The sequence below is a fragment of the Trachurus japonicus genome, chromosome 3, assembly GCF_045865225.1.
Source record: "Trachurus japonicus isolate A0001 chromosome 3, Traja_1.0".
NCBI lineage: Eukaryota > Metazoa > Chordata > Actinopteri > Carangiformes > Carangidae > Trachurus > Trachurus japonicus.
Genome location: NC_140909.1, coordinates 30,633,099 through 30,650,064, shown reverse-complemented (window position 1 = coordinate 30,650,064; position 16,966 = coordinate 30,633,099). Strand labels below are relative to the sequence as shown.

Here is a 16,966-nt window from a genome sequence, read left to right as displayed (position 1 = left end):
AGCAACAAAACCTGTGGGTCATGATGAGCTGTTGCACAGATGACTTGTGGACATAGGATAGGATAGGATAGGATAGGTTTTATTTGTCATTCTTATGCGTCACATAAAAACAAAATTATGTTTCACACATCCACCGTTCGAGATCAAGATCAGTGCATTAATTGCAACAATAAATAAGTAAAACATGTATAATTAAAAACAACATATAAAATTAATGATCATACATAAAAGAGAATAAAAATTATCATTAGATAAACACTCTAAAAAATCAGTTTATGCAATTCACATTCTTTTGTTAAGGAGTCTGATCACTGTGGGGAAGAAGCTGTTCAACAGGCGAGTGGTTCTTGCTTTGATGCTTCTGTACCTTCTTCCTGACTGCATGATTGTGAACATGCTGTGAGAGGTGTGGGGTCCTTTAAAATGTCCTCTGCTCTGCGCACACAACAGACTCTATAGATGTCCGGCAGATGTGGCAGTGGCACACCAATGATTTTCTCTGCTGTTCTCACTACCCTATTTAGGTTGTGCCTCTCTTCTGCTGTGCTGCTGCCAAACCAAGATGTAATGCAGTATGTGAGAACAGTCTCAATGGTGCCTCTGTAAAACATGGTCAGGGCAGGAGCAGGAAGGTCGACCTTTTTCAGTTGTCGGAGAGAGTGAAGTCGACATGTTTTTATATCTAAAGAAATGACCTAGTTGTGTTTTTCAGATCAACAACTGAGGTAGCACTCACATGCTCCCTGAAGAGGAAGGCCAAGATGGCGGCCGCCAGCTCCGCGAGGAAGATGAAGAGGATGAGCATGAAGAACTGAGAATAGAGAAAGAAGAGAAAGTGAGACAAGTAACCAAACAAGCGTAAACCCGTAGACTGTCTGAACAAAAGCTTCATTGTACCTCCAGATATAAATCATAAGGGTTTTCAAATCAAAACAAAAGCATGGATAGAAACAGCAAAATATGATTTATATTAAACTGACAGGAATTATTTTTTTGCATTGTTGCACCATTACAATCATTCTCCCCCAGGTGGCGCCCTCACACTGTCTCACTCTCGTCCTATACAGCTACCACATACAGTGATTGAAGCTCTGATAACAACTACTGATAATGTTTACTCATACAAATTGAATTAGATACATATAAAGGATGATTCGACTGTTTAAACACAACAGTGTGCTTTCATTATGAAATACATGGCTAACGTTATAATAAAACATTATAAAGCTCCTAAAATTCCTGAAACATTCCTTCTGCAGGTTTCCTTTCTCTTTACATTGTTGCACACAGCAGAGCAGATGACGACATGAACAACATCCCACTGTGTCAGTGAACATGTTGACTTGTGGAGAGTCCGCTGAGTGTGACTGTAAATAAGAGCCACACAGCCTCATGAATAAAGCAGAAGTAGCTGCTGTGGTGAAGCAGCAGAGATTTTAGACTCGATCGATACAAACAGAAAGTACTAAAAAGGCTGAAATCAACAAATGTTTCATTTGTGACTCACAAATACTGCACAGCTTTGAACTGATGCAGATCTCTTTGAGTTGTTCTATGAGACATTTAACAGAAAAAACAATGTACTTTCTTTAATAACATTTCTTGATATCAGCAGGTATCCTACTTAACACTGTATATACGCATATTTACACACACCTCAGCTGCTGTCATCTTGTTCTATGAGCATGTTTTTTATGCCAAATGAGGTGAGGCCTTTGAGGGTTTCTGGACAATATTTGTCACTGTTTTTGATTAATTTGTAATAAAGTAACATTTGCATATAGGCTACATGCATGATGCATTGATTCTCAAACTCTCTGAAATATTTTCTCAAGTACTTTTCTGTTAAATGGAAGACCATCCCACCAGTAAATATTAGCACATTAATCACAGATCAACTGTGGAGTGTGACTCACAAACAGCAGCAGACACTTGTTCTCCCTGATGGCTCCACAGCAGCCCAGGAAGCCCAGCAGGAACAGCATGCTGCCCATGGCCAGGATGACGTAGACCCCCATGAACAGCAGGGGGTTGGCCGCCACAATCTCCCTGAAGCCCATCGGGTCCACCAGCACCCAGACACCCACAGCAAGCAGGAAGGAGCCGCCAAGCTGGGAGAGAGAGAGCATCACTTAAATAATTATAATATTCTGATATTGTTTTGCCTCAGCAATGAAAATAAAACAGGATCATTGATTATTAGATAGTAGAAGAAAAGTGAGGAGGAAGTGCTGCACTCACAAAGATGAAGAAGTTGAAGATGAACATCAGGTACTTCATACAGCTGAGGCAGTCGCCCTCCATGGCTGAGCCTCTTGCTGAAACCTCCCCCTGCCCCTGCAGACACACACACACACGGTGCAAAGGTATTTCAAGACCTCTTCAAACACCATCAACCACCTGTTACATTCAGGTGTTCAGCTGCAGCAGGTGATGCAACATGTTTGTGACACAGTAACAGTAAATGTTACATCACACTACATCTATATGACAGGATCGTAATTCATTGATTGTGTATTCTCTTTATTTCTCTCTTCCCTATCTTCAAGACTCTTTGTGACGATTATTAAGGTGTTGACCCAGTGATTCATGTTTTCATTAGCATTGACCTTTGAAACTTGGAATCACTTCATTTTATTATTATAGACATGGCTCTTAGGTCCTAAGTCACATTTTTTCATTGTTTCCAACTTAGTGTTTTAAAAAAACAAAAAAAAAAACAATAATACACTTTTAGAGTTTCATCATCAGTGCTGCACTTATTCTGAATCAGCACAACCTCAGCAAATGATTATTGTCCATCAATACAGACTTGTTCACAGTGAAATAGGGGTTTATATCACATGATAAAACCAACAAATTTATTTTCACATATCAAAGCTGTAAAGTGTAAACATTTTGATCATTCTGTCTTTTTGAGATGGATTGATTAAGAGCGAGTTCATCCTGGAAGACTCAAACCACTGAGTTTCATGAAATTGATTATTTTTTGTCCAGATACCAGAGAAAACTGTTGTGGACCTGAACAGGTGACTGGGCCGACTGAATAAATGAAGATGGCTTTGCTAAACCTAGTTTATTTGAAATGCTGCAACAGAGTTTGGCCTAAATTTAAACCTGGATAATTTAATTTAAAAACTTGTTTTACTAAACTCTGATTAAAGCTAATCGTAGATTGAATTAAACCTTGTTGGTCCAATCCAGTCTCAGTAAATGCTTGCACCATATTTGAAGAAGTTCTTTCTTACTGAGACTTCATGTTTACAATGAGACAGACCGATGGACAACCAGAACTTGGACAATCAGAGCAACTGATGCTGGTGTGGAAGAATAATCATCTGAAACTGCAGCATCATCAATCTCTTGTTCCAAATCCAAAATAAGAAATGTTCAGGAAACAGGACAAATTGCTTTATTTTGATGCTTTATAAAAACTCAGTGATTTTCTTCCTGCACACACAGATGGGTGAGTTTTCCTGTAACCAGAAATCATCATGCACCTGCTCCAGAAACAACACACACAGCTCTGCAGCTTCATGCAGCTTGTTTTAGGGCAACAGCTTGTTTTAGGGCAGCACCGGCACCCCAGCCTCAGTCTCTCTATCTGCAGCTGATCTGAGCGAACAGGGAGCGGGACAAAGACGTACGGAGGTGACACATGGACGGTAACAGTTTGTGTCAGTTGTTGGGACGTGACACTGACAGCCTGTCCCTGTGGGATAGCGCGACACATGGAGGGATGTTGGCTGGTGCTGAGGAGGACGTGCTGGTGTGAGTGGGGCCATCAGTGGGGGTGTGAAGAGGACCAACTGTGCACTTATAGCCCTGATGGTGTTTACCAGTTAAAACTAGAATAGAGCCACCTGTCACATCTGAGGGGACGAGCACTGCAGTTTAATATCTGCACGTTTAACCAGGAGCATCACCACTGAGATGACTGTGTCGTTTTATCCTTTTGAAATTATAATGTTAAAACTTGTTAATTTGTTTCCCGTTTATTCATGGAACAAAACATAACAAGCATCATTTTCAGTGTCTCTGTGATTTGGCCTCAGGGGAAAAATCTGTTGGACTATTTTTTGACTTCTCAGCTCTTAATCCACTGGTTCCTACTGAACAATTGTTTTTTTCACAACCGGACACTGCAATTTATTGACATTTTCCAAGATTTTACTGCAGTGTTAATAAAAAAAAGTTATTTATTGCCAAACAGTGAAATGTTGAGCCTCTGATGCATTTTTGTTTCACGTTTATGAAGCACATTTGAGGGATCATTGCAAAAAAATGTGTTTATGTAAACATGAGAAATATCAGCTGATTAATCAGTTGTCAGAATTATTTACTCCCTAAACAGTTGCTGTCAAATACATGATCTGGGGTTGAATCTGATCGGTGGTTGACATCAGTGGTTACTGCTTATTCACCATCTCGCTCTGACTTTCTGCCATGTAAATGTGTATTTGCTGCTAATTTGACTGCTCTGAGTGGAGCTTTTACTTTAATGAGGTAAAATGCTCTTGCTGAAATTAAACGCAGGTTTTGTGACCATCAGTGCACTCTGGGTAATTGCAGCCTCTTTGGGGGTGAGGTCAGGGTTGATAGAATAAGGGTAAGTATGGTGTGTTGGGAATTTGTCCACACACACACCCTGGATTAGCACATCTCTGACAATCACTCAGGTCAACACAATTACACATACAATTACAAAGATGGACATGCACAAAGAAACAAACACAATCACAGCGGCTAGAAGAAGAAGAAGAAAAAAAAAACAGACAAGGAAACATGAAGAGCTGTCAAAGATACAAAACACTAAAACATGACAAGCTTTGTAGTGATGTCAGAGAAAACATGATTACACACTCATGTTTATTGCAATCACAAAAGTGCTGCCATAATTACAGAGAGGCATAAACGGGCGTCTTGATTAAAAACCAGCAGGGGTCATGAATGCAAAAACAGCTGTCACCATTACAAGTAATCACGACTTGATCAATCAGAATTAAATTACTACAACTGTAATTATATGACGACAAATACATCGAAAAGCAGCTGTGAATTCACCACAGCTGCCATTTATAACAGAGAAACCTCTGGATGCTCAAGTGAGCAGCTTCAAACACCGACCTTTCTGCAGACTGACAGGCTCTGTGAGAGGAAACATGGACGACGTGCCAGGGTGTAATTTTCCTCCAAGTCTGGCAGGAGACAACGTTCATATTCAAGTTTTTAGCAATGACAAAGGGTTTTAAAAAAACACTGATGACTGAGGGACTGACGTCAATGTTTTACATGAATATATGTGCATGGCCTTTTTTTCCTTCCTCGTTTTTGAGATTCTGTATTTATGTACACATTTGAATTTATATCACCAAATAATTTCTTTTAGTCACTGTTTTTATTTTCCCTGTGGAAATAGCTCTGCAGGTATGTCATTTCTCCCATTTATAGTTCTTTATCACCCCCCTTGTGTCCTTTAGCTCTATCCACTAAATGACACTGGTTGTTCCCTGTACATGTTTTCTGTGGTGTCCAGATTTTCTGATGGTTTGATGTAATTAACTGTAAATTCAAGGTTTTTCAGGTAATTTTGGTCAGATTTCTAATTTAGTAATTAGTTGTACAGTACAGTAAGTTACACATTTATCTACATTGTTAATGGCAAAATCACTCCAGACAGTGTTGTGATGAATACAAAACACAAACACTTCAGCAACATGTAGTTCACAATTTTTGTAATGATAAAGAGAAGTAGTAAGTTTCACTTAGAGTCATGGAGGCTCCAGCATCAGAGGTACAAATAAACCACATTACAAATCTGTTTACATTCAGTATTTGTTGCACAAAGATATAGTATGTGCACCCTGAAGTCTAAAAATACAAAAACACTCATATTTGCAAGACCGCTTGGATATTGCCTTGTTTACATCCATCTTCACAAGCTTTCAGTCTTCTTCTGCTCTGCCTTTGTTGTTGTATTGACATGTTTCTTGTCATGTTGCCATTACCTGAGTGTGTAAAGTGAGAGGCTTTGCACTTGGTCATATTGCAATTAATTGTGCAGCCCTAAATGTGAGCATATGTTTCATGTGTATGCTGCGAGTTTGACTCAGGGGGAGGAGCTTTGCAGCTGAAGGTTCATAGAGTGGTTCTGTTGATTTAAACGATAGGGCAGCTGTAGAGTGACAGGAAATGGGGAGACAGTGAAAGGGGGGATGACATGCAGCAAAGGACCACTGGTGGAATCGAACCAGGGCTGCTGCAGCGAGGACTATAGCCTCTGCATATGGGGTGCCTGCTCCACCGTGCTAAACATCATCCGCTTTCGATGACTTCTTGTGATTATCATTCAAGCACATTCTCAATCAGTGGTCAATGTGTTGCTTCAGGGCAGTGAGTTTTTTTTCCTGTGGGAATCTGAACTGTTTTGCTGAAATGTTCATATAAACTGACTTCAGCGGCTCAGTAGCTGAGCTGTTTCTATCTCCACCACTGGACAGACCAGAAACCAGTGTGTGCAGTGGCAAAAACCAACAGCTCTTCTCCCTCCATCCCTCACCTGCTTCCCACCGGCATACATCCTAAATGTGTGTGTGAATGGGCTGAGGTGCTGCAGCTGGGACGTGTACCCTGGTTTCTGTGGTGGTGTGTGAGCCACCTGGAAGCTGCAGCTCTAATTCAGGTTGTAACTCACTGCTGGATCACGAGGTTTTCTCCTGCCTTGGTATGGCACATCAGTGAAAATGGACAGTCCTCTTTGCATTGCTCAGATTTTGCATTGCAACGCCCATAAAGGCGCCCACAGTAAAACTAAGTGGTGCTCAGGTCCCATTCAGCAGCTGTGGCTCCTTTCAAAAATAGGTCTGGGGGGCAGCTGGGTAATTTCACACAGCCACACAGAGAGTGGCCTCACATAATTCCCTCTCCTCTCTGCAGTCATGGAGAGTCGCTCAGCCTAGAGTCAGTGTGCTGTGAGCGGACACCAGAGATGCTTCAGGTGCTGGGTTTGATCCCCAACACTGGGACAGCATCAGCATCAGGTGAGTTTGCTAATCTGACTCTAACTGCCACAATGTTATCAACCGGTCTGAGCTTCAGCAGTTGGCCTCATGGGGGCAGTGCACAAACTGAACACAACACTGACGTCAGAGCTGTGCACCTCTTCATGGGGTGCAGTCTACAAAAATGTAGACCACCACTTCAAGGCTGAACTTAAATGAGAAGATCTATGGAGAATTGTCACTTTACCACCCAGCTGTGCCTACAAGGTGCATCTCCTCCTGCCTAGAAACCTTGACAATGTACGAGAGTTGTTTTTGAAAAAAACATGTTTTAAGGTGATAGTTCAGGTTATTGAGCTGACGGTTTGTGTTGACCATGAAGTCAGGACAGCCTGAAGAGCCCCAAGTTAAGTGAATCAGCTTGTTCGATTTCATGTCATTTTCAAAATATCTTCTCCACAACAGCCACTAGCACGGTTCAAGTGATTTATTTATTGGTTGAATATCCAAAGGAAAGCCTCTTTTCTCTTCCTCCAGTTAATTTGGCCCAGTATTCAATTTGGAAGTTTTGTATGAGCAATGTCATATCATGTACAATAATTCTGACAGTATTGTTCACTATGTGGTCCCAAGTGTACAAAAATTTATTGGAGGACTACATTAAAAAAGGACAACGTTTCGAGCAATGCGCTCTTCATCAGGTCAATGACGAACCTGACGAAGAGCGCATTGCTCGAAACGTTGTCCCTTTTTAATGTAGTCCTCCAATACATTTTTGTACACTTGGGAGCATCTACAGTGTGGCGAGTCCTTTTCTTCTTTTTGATGTTCACCTCCCTGGACTCAGCACCTGGTTGCACTCTGGATGTGCGTGAGCCTTTTTTGTTCATCAAGTATGCCTAGTCAAAACTGAATTACAGATGACAGGTGAAATAATTTACATTTAGGATGTGTTGAATGTTTAATGTCATTTTCAGTGAAGTTGTTGCAGATATCTGCAATAAAAGTTGTCTCTAATGCCATTTTAAAGGGGAACTAATGCAGGTCCCTTTTCCACTGTTTTGCTAACCCTCCTCCTCGCCATAGGCATTTGTTTTCAATAAAGCTGGCAAGAAAGCAATCAATGGAGCAGTGGATAATGTCATATATGCACAGCTTGCCATAAATGTGAATCTACAGCAGGGAGAACATGGACTACCTGACTACCTCACACAACCTGAACTATCACTTTAAGGAAATTCAGCTGTTGTAAAACTGAGCTGAATCCCAACACTTACAGTACATTTACAATTGTAATGCTGTCCCTGCTCTCTGTCAGTATTACTTACTGCTATATTATTTTTTATTAATAACTCAATGAATCTTGGGAAAGACTGGGCCATAAAGATGTAATAGTTTAGGGTTAGAGTTATAATATGTAAGCATGTTTGTACACAGGAAATGTAGTAGAAAGTTTCAGTGAATTATTCCTACAAATGTCCATACAGTATACTGTAAAGTTGCATGTTTTGCTGACGTCAAACATTTCACTTCAGCTCTGTTACGCTGACGCTCATTGCATTCGACTCCTTTATTACTGTAGCATTTATAATACAAGCCCTGGCCCGCAGTGTCAGGGACTGCACAGTCAGCATATTGTACCATGAAACAGGATCCCAGTGTGAATCCCCAGGCTTCCCACAGCCAGTCTGTGTAACCGTTTCTGCAGTCATTAGCCACAAGTGACAGGATACTCCAGTCCAATAAATCACAGTGTCACAGCAGCTGGAGAGAAGTGCAGCACATTTAGAAGTGTGTTCCCTCAGTGCTGGAGAACCACTGGACCCGATTGCCTTCATCCATCAGAGCTGTGTTGTGGACCAATGAACAGGTGGCTGGGAATAGGCCCAGTGGACTTTTTCTTTCTGCATCCATACATCAGTAACAAGAGCAATGTAAACATGGACAGTGCTGTGGCCTCATTGGGGAAACTGTTGTGTATCTGTGCAGGCTCTGGTGCCCTGAACACGGTGTAAGGTACGGTGGCTCTGAGAGTACAACTCCATGCAACTCAAAGAAACATGTATGCAAAGTCACACACATGCCATGCTTTTGTTCAATGCCTCCTAACTTTAGAAGTTGTGAAGAAGGCTGCCTGTTAGTGGTGTTGAAAATCTAGTTGAGTTTGTTTGGTTTATTATAATATAAATATCACATCAATCAGATAGTTTGGGGTATGTGCTGTTGGCATAGCATTAGTCTTTAGCACCTCCGCTGTGTTGAGAGTTTTTGCATCTAATGTGTTGTCAAATTGATGGAACTGTTTTCTGAATTTGTAGTATGTTTGCATCTTGCATTGAGCTCTCAGTCCCACTGACATTTTGTTGTTATTTTTAAACACTCTGAGTGTGAGGAAGAACCAATAAATTATAAATATAAGTGATCAATATGGACTTTAAGTACATCGCACAAATATCATATTTTTCAGAGAGAAGCTAAACAATATCGACTCAGAGCGCTGTTCAAAACAATGAGCACAACTCATGAACAGATAAAAAGAGTTCTTCAAACCACCTCTAGGACGTTTTCATGAGGTAAACATCCCTAAATCCTGGGTGAGTTCTCACCTTTAATTTTGATGTGAAGTAAGTAAATGAAGGTGGATGAGAAACACTCGTGAACCGGGGGAAGAGAGATCTTGGACAAAGCCAGCCTCAGGGGAGAGTTTTCAAAGAGGTAATTATTACCACTCCCTTCTGCCTCTGTCCTTGCTGAAAGCCACCTGATATGAAAACCAGTCACATGGACAGCTCCTGCCTTTGAGGGACTGCCACCATGCGTCATAACCATAAATAGAGGCAGGCAGGGGAGACATCAAATTATCTTCTTTCACACACTTTGATTTAGGAAAGGCCCTGAGATGCATACCAAATATAAGCAGGTGTTGGAAGAATACATAAAAGCAGGGGTGTCCCTGAAGGTGGCGGAGGTGCGAGCGTCCATATCGACTGACTTTCCTGCTTTGAATGTTAAACGTATGTGAGCGTACAGAAGTGGAGAAGAGAGGGAGAACACAAGCTCTCAAGGGTTCATCCACACTTTCACTTTAATTACACAAATTGTCCGCCACTTCAACGAGGCACTCAAACCAGTTGGAGTCCATTTAGTCTCGCTTCTCTCCTTATTAGCTGCAGTGCTGCAGTCATTACCATGATAGCAATTTAAACACTCAGGAGTTGGAAACTTGAGGACTAGGTGCACCCTACAGCACTGATATTTAAAGACGCGCAGGATAAAAAACATACACCAATGGTTCTGCTTTTTCTCTGTTGTAGAATTAAATTGACAAGAGCTGAACTCCCAGAGCAACCTTCCCTTCAGCCTTTGTTCTACAATGTACAACACTCACCCTCTTTCAAGATTCGCCTTTTGGAGAAAACCTTTAAGGACCAAATTTTGTTCTAATTAAGGAAACAAATGAATATATTTTTGACTTGTCCATTACATTACATCATTCTGGCTTGCATCATTCTTAGATTTTCTTTATGAAATACCATCCACATTGTTAAAAGACAATTATGCTGGGACCAATTTAAACATCCATTGTTGTATTGGTCTTAAATAGAGGTGTGGTGAAGAGCATTGTTAGCTCAGAGAATTTCACTGCTATTTTATTGATAAAAATTGATAAGAAAAACAACAATTCATCCCTTATTGTCATGGGGCAAGTGAGTCCATTTAGTTTGTCTTTAAGATTTCTCAAGCTGCATCAGATAAGAAAACATATGACTGAAAAAGGTATTACTGTACAGTTCACACCACACAACTTGCTGACGTTCAGCTGGACTGCCTTATGTTGTAACGAGTTCATAGTACTACTGTATACGACTGACATGGTTTTCAACACTACACTTTCTCTCTCACCCAAACTGTCCGGTCTCCAAAACAACACGTCACGAAATGCAGAATATGTGCAGGTTTTAGCTATAGTTGTCGTCTGTATTAGTGTTTGTATTTAAGTTGGGTTTTAGTTTTGTCTTTGTATTTGACTTTGTCTTTGTATCATGAAGACAGTCAAAACAAATTTGCCTACAGGAATAAAGTATATTCAGATATGGGAAATAACGTGATTCTTGTGTCTCAAGATTTTAAACAGGCAGGTCAGACAAAAACAAGTATTTGTTGTTTGTGCAACACTTTGTGCTGAAAAATCAAATAATAATCAAGAAAAGAAATTAAAGAATAAAGGTGAGGGAGTCTTGCGAACTCATTGGCTGTACCTAGTCAGTGACCCCTCAAGTCATCTCCTTGGTGAGCCTCAATAATCTCATTTTTGAAACGTTCACACATAGCAGGGGTGTCTATTATATATACAGTAATTATATTAGCATTTCTTTCACGCTGCTGCTGTTCACCTGTTCTCATCCCAGCACTCTGTAAGTTTAGCTAAGTAGTTTAATTGTTTTTTATTGACCCCGACCAGATGATTTAAAGCTGTTGTTGCTCCAGCTCCAGATCTGAAGCTACAGAAGAGAATCATCCATCCGGACTCGGTGAAGTCAGCTCCTGTGTTGCCTCTCTCTTGAGCAGTTTCTGCTGTCGCCATGGTGACGCAGCGAGCAACAGCTGCAAGTTGAAGAAGTTCAACTATCATTAAGTAAGACTGCAGAGCATGGAGCAGAAGCCGCTCTGGTTCTCAGAGATGGTTCTGGCTCACTTACAGGAGTTTGTCCCTTAAACAGCTCAGAGTGTGTCTGATGATACAATTTACCACTGTTCCCTTAACACCTCTCATGCACGAGCAGGCTATAAGTAGACAGTAGGTACAGTAGCAACAGAGTCAGAGGCCCTATTCACCTGAGTGACATTTTGCATTTTTTGCAATGGATGAAAAGCTTCTAGCAGTTAGCTGAGCACAGCAATATGCAAACATGATATTTAGCATGTAAACCATGTATGTTTTGAGTTAATTGTCACACTAGAAATTGCTAAGTGATAAACACTAAGTCCAACTGTTATGCTAACATGAACCTGAATTTCCAGTTGTTTTTCAGTACAAATCACAACATCAATTAATTTTTAATATGGGGCACATTTGTAGGAGAAAAAGTATATGTGTACACCACACACAGTCATATGGCTGAACTCCAGTCATGCAAATGTTTTCGTGACATGGCGACATGACTTCATCCTCACAGTTAAGTTGAGGTGAAGATGATGTAATGGTGAGTGCTGACTGTGCACACAGGGGCGAGTTGTACCCTCGGATAGAGCTGAATAATTTAACACATCCCTAAAATGCTACTACACTCAGTATTGGCAGCTGTGTGGTGAGGTTTTAGGGAGTGCTGCCATGGGTTCTGCTTTTCCAGCCTGTTAGTTTGGGAGCTGTTATAAAGTTGACGTGAGGAAGGGGAGGATGCCGTCACCCTCTTCTCGGGGGGAGATGCTTACCGTCGGTCATACTGAGGGCTACTTTAAAGGATAATGACACTTTAATTTATTTATTTTTCCTTATTTTAAGAAGTCAGAATCATCAACTGATGTAACAGCGTCAAGACTGATTTGCAGTATCTTCAAAAAGAGCAGAGCTTCTATTGTTCTTCAAAACACAGAGATGCAGCTTCACTCAGTCTGTGTCTTTTTTTTGATGAATTCTCCTCAACTCTCCTTCTCTGTCCTTATTTGATTCTATCTATTTTTATAGCAGTGATACAATATAACCTCGACATAAATATTTGCTAGTACAGTATGTTACCACACTGTAAATTATGAATTCATTTATATTATTATAAAGCAGTTTTAGATTCTGTATTAATGAAGGCATTGCAGTTAAGGTGCATTCACATAATTTCCCTTAAATTATTTTTTCTTTTTTCATTTTGTGTCACCAAATCCATCAAATCCATATGTGGAGTCACTTGCCTGAAATGAATCAGCTCACAGCCACACACTAAACTGTCTCTGCTGACAGTTACCACCTGGATGGAGTCGCCATTGGTCAGGTCTTTGGATACGTACATTTGCATAAAGCAGTATGTTTATCCATTATTAAACACTTGAAAAATACCCTTTTATGGTATAAAAAACGTGCAATTACTTTGCAATTAATTGCATTTACTTATACAGTGGGAGTATGAGAGTATTTAAGCCTCAGATGCACACAGTCTGTATTCAGAAACTGAGCCTTAAATACAGCTGTCAGGACTTCTGTGACTTTGTGATGTCACAACAGTGACCAGGCCCTGCCCACCTGGACCCACCATCCAACATGTGTACTGTAGGTTTCTCTGAGTGTTTTATCTGAAATCTGCTCAATTTAAATTGTATAACTGAGAGAGGTGACACTGCCCTGTTGTTACTAGAGCTCCAGAGAGAAGCCGAGAGAGGAGATGGAAAACTACATTGAGGTTTTTATATGTTGTTATGGATTGAAACTTCAAAACAAAACACAGCGGATGTTGCAGCCTGTAAATGGGACTATCTCTCCTGTAGTGTGTGCAGCATGACGTGTGACTACCCGGCTGACATACAGTAGACAGCAGGACCCTCTCCCCATATTACATGATTACAGCGCGTTTGGACCTGAGTGAGTGAGTGGCGTTACACAGAGCTAACAGTGTTTCCCTCCTCGACACGTATGGTATATTTTAAAAACTGCAATATTTTTGCCTGTTGGGGCGAACCAGAAAGCTCTGGTGTTTGGTTTTCTTTTCTTTCTTTCGTTTTTTTTACAGTAATGGCTACACTCATCTGTCATACCCTCTTTTCTCCTCTGTTGTCTGAGTGTGGGTGGATCTGTGCTACCGGTGTGAGTGAAGCACCTGTGTGCGCTGTGAGAGAGGACGAGGGGGGGAAATGCATTGTAAAAGTGTAATGACATGATGGCAATGCATTTGACTATGAAATTGCACAAAAAGTTACCTATTTAACACCAAAATATACTATGAGGGAAACACTGAGTTGTGAGAAGGAGGAGGTTCAGAAAATGATCTGCACACTCAACCAAAAGCACTTTTATTTGCTAATTTAGGCAATTTTAAATATTTAGTACTGTAAAAACCACAGGTTTTGTATTTCTTATGTTACTTAAAATGTGTATGTTTTAGTTGAGAAATACACTCCTAAAATCTATCGTTATTTTCTGTGTTGTCCTTGATAATCAAGCAAAGACTCATTACAGCATTCATTTACATGTACAATATCGTACTCGCAATCGCACATTTTTATCAAATCGTGCAGCACTAACATGATGCATTAAAAAGTTCATTCTAATGATGTTGAAAATGAAAATATTTTGAATATGATGAGGACTGAATGGTCAAACTCACCATCTGCCACAGTCACACACTGAAACACTTTCATGTGTGTGAGCATAAGTATGTGGGCATGAGCACGTGTGTGTGCCGCACGTTTCACATTTAAATCTATGAAGCAAACATATGCACACACTCTCACAGAGACACTCACACTCATATTATCTCCATCATCAATCATACTGAGTAAATAAACCCTGATTATAAATTAACTAATATGTCTCTACTGAAGCTGATAGAGCTCCTGAACATCAAAGACATCTGACAGCGTAAATAAATGAGTGTTAATTGGATGTAATTTCATCAGGTCTCGCAGTGTGACCTGCATGGAGAATGAACACTCATTACTCTGTTTCCAGACAGTTTAAATTCTATTTGATCAGTCAAACTATTTAAAACAGAGCAACTTTACCATCCACAAGCGACAACAAACACAGAAGCACTGTGGTGGGAGACAAAAATATATCAAAGGAAAATAACCACAGTGACAAACAATCATCGTGATGGCAGCATTGCTTTTGAAGAAAACCTAAACCCTGCCCAAGAACGCTGAAGAATATGTCGATTATATCCTGCATTTTTCTTCTTGTGAACAAAACCTACAGACAACCCACAGTGAACGTCTCCCACTAACAAGTTAGTGTGTGTGGATCAAAGCCTGATACATCAGAGTCCCCTGGGCTACAGCACTCCTTTGTTGTCAAAATCTACAGTATTACAAACACATCATTGAGACACAATGTCGCTCTGAGTGACATGTTCCTTCACTATGAACACACACACACACACACACACACACACTGTACTTTATCCTGTCCCAGCCAGTATCTCACACACAGTCCTGCTGCCCAAAATACTCCACCAAATGTGGATTCATCCTCAAAAAACTACATTATTTCCACACTTTTGAGCAGATTTAACTAAAACTACAGTGGGTGAAACTAAATATTAAGCATTTTTCACATGTTTTTAAACATGTCTTGCACTACAGGAGCCAGTGGTCTTTTTGGTGAGCCACAGACACAGTAAGTGGATGAGAGACACATTGTTGGAAATAAAATGCAGAATACTTCAAGGCTTGTCCTTCAAAGCTTTGTGTGAGGTTTCATTATTGAATACAAACACATGAACGAAGTTCATTTAAATTCATCATGTTGCTGTAACACTGCCCAAAGGTCAAATGCCAGACCGGTCGGTGTAAATGTCATCTGCACTCCTCACTGTGTAATCCACTACAAGAGCCCTGCACTCATCACAAAGCTTTTAATGAGACAGTTCCAGAGCTTATTCAACTTCGAGTATGTTTTGAAGAATTATGTACTTTACCTATTTGTTCTAATTTGGGGGTTTTAACTGTGAGTTACATCATACTTTTACTTATTCTACTAGGTACCTTTCCTACAGAAATGAAAACAGCTAAAATAATACCGATTTATAAAACAGGAGATAAACATTTATATACAAACTATAGACCGATCTCACTATTACCCCAGTTCTCCAAGATCCTTGAGAAACTCTTTGTTGCAAGACTAGACAGTTTTATTGAAAAGCACAATATTTTGATTGAAGGCCAATGGCTTCAGAACCAACAGATCCACCTCAATGGCTCTCACAGAAGTAATAGAGGAATTAACAAATTCAATAGATAACAAGGAGTATGCTATTGGAGTCTTTATTGACCTAAAGAAAGCTTTCGACATCATAAATCATGACATACTATTACATAAATTAGAGAGATATGGAATCAGAGGAGTAGGACTTAGTTGGATACGGAGTTACACACAAAACAGAAAACAATTTGTCCAAATAGGCGACTATAGGTCATCATGTTTAAACATTTCCTGTGGAGTAGGCTTACCACAAGGCTCTGTATTGGGTCCGAAATTATTCATTTTATACATTAACGATATAATCATGGTATCTGACATACTTAAAGCAGATATCATCGGCACGGCCGTTTCGGCTAATGCTGTGTTCAAGGCTTTAAATATGTAGTCTTTGCGGACGATACCAATATTTTTTGCTCAGGTAAGGACATTCAGCAGTTGTTACAAGTTATTACAGCTGAACTAGAGAACTTAAAACGGTGGTTTGATAGTAATAAGCTCTCATTAAACATAAGCAAATCTAAATTCATCCTATTTGGTAATAAGAAGGTAAATCCAAGCACTCAAGTAGAGTTAAGTATTGAAAATGTAAAACTTGAAAGAGTACAGCAGTATACTTTTCTGGGAGTCATAATCGATCAAAACCTGAGTTGGAAATCCCACATTAACCATGTCAGATCGAAAACGGCTAGGAGCTTAGGCATCCTAAGAAAAACAAGATACATATTAAATTTGAGATCTCTGTTTTTGATTTATTGTACCCTATTATTACCTTATTTGACGTATTGTGTTGAAACCTGGGGAAACACGTACAAAACTAATCTGAATCCCCTCAGCATTATGCAAAAAAAGGTTATAAGAATCGTACATAATATGGGATACACACATCACACCAACAAATTGTTTTTTAAATCGAACACACTGAAACTATTGGACATAGTTGAACTGAAAACGACTCAGATAGCTTACAAAGCAAGAAATAATCTGCTCCCTGGAAATCTACAGAAATTGTTTAAGGAAAGAGAAGGGAGATATGAATATAGACATGCACTAAACTTCCAGC

At 40.0% G+C, this 16,966-nt stretch overlaps 1 protein-coding gene across 4 annotated transcripts in view; it reads right to left on the bottom strand.

The window, feature by feature from the left end:
- Nucleotides 1-16,966, bottom strand: part of LOC146990149 (tetraspanin-18B-like) — a 36,529-nt gene that overhangs the window by 2,747 nt on the left and 16,816 nt on the right. For all 4 annotated transcript variants that reach the window (XM_085769680.1, XM_085769689.1, XM_085769671.1 and 1 more), the window contains 3 exons: nucleotides 2,242-2,337; nucleotides 1,917-2,111; nucleotides 737-811 (listed from right to left, as the gene is read on the bottom strand). In XM_085769680.1, the coding sequence (XP_085625806.1) occupies nucleotides 737-811; nucleotides 1,917-2,111; nucleotides 2,242-2,304 (333 nt within the window). In that variant the 5' untranslated portion in view covers nucleotides 2,305-2,337. The remainder of the gene's footprint in view (nucleotides 1-736; nucleotides 812-1,916; nucleotides 2,112-2,241; nucleotides 2,338-16,966) is intronic.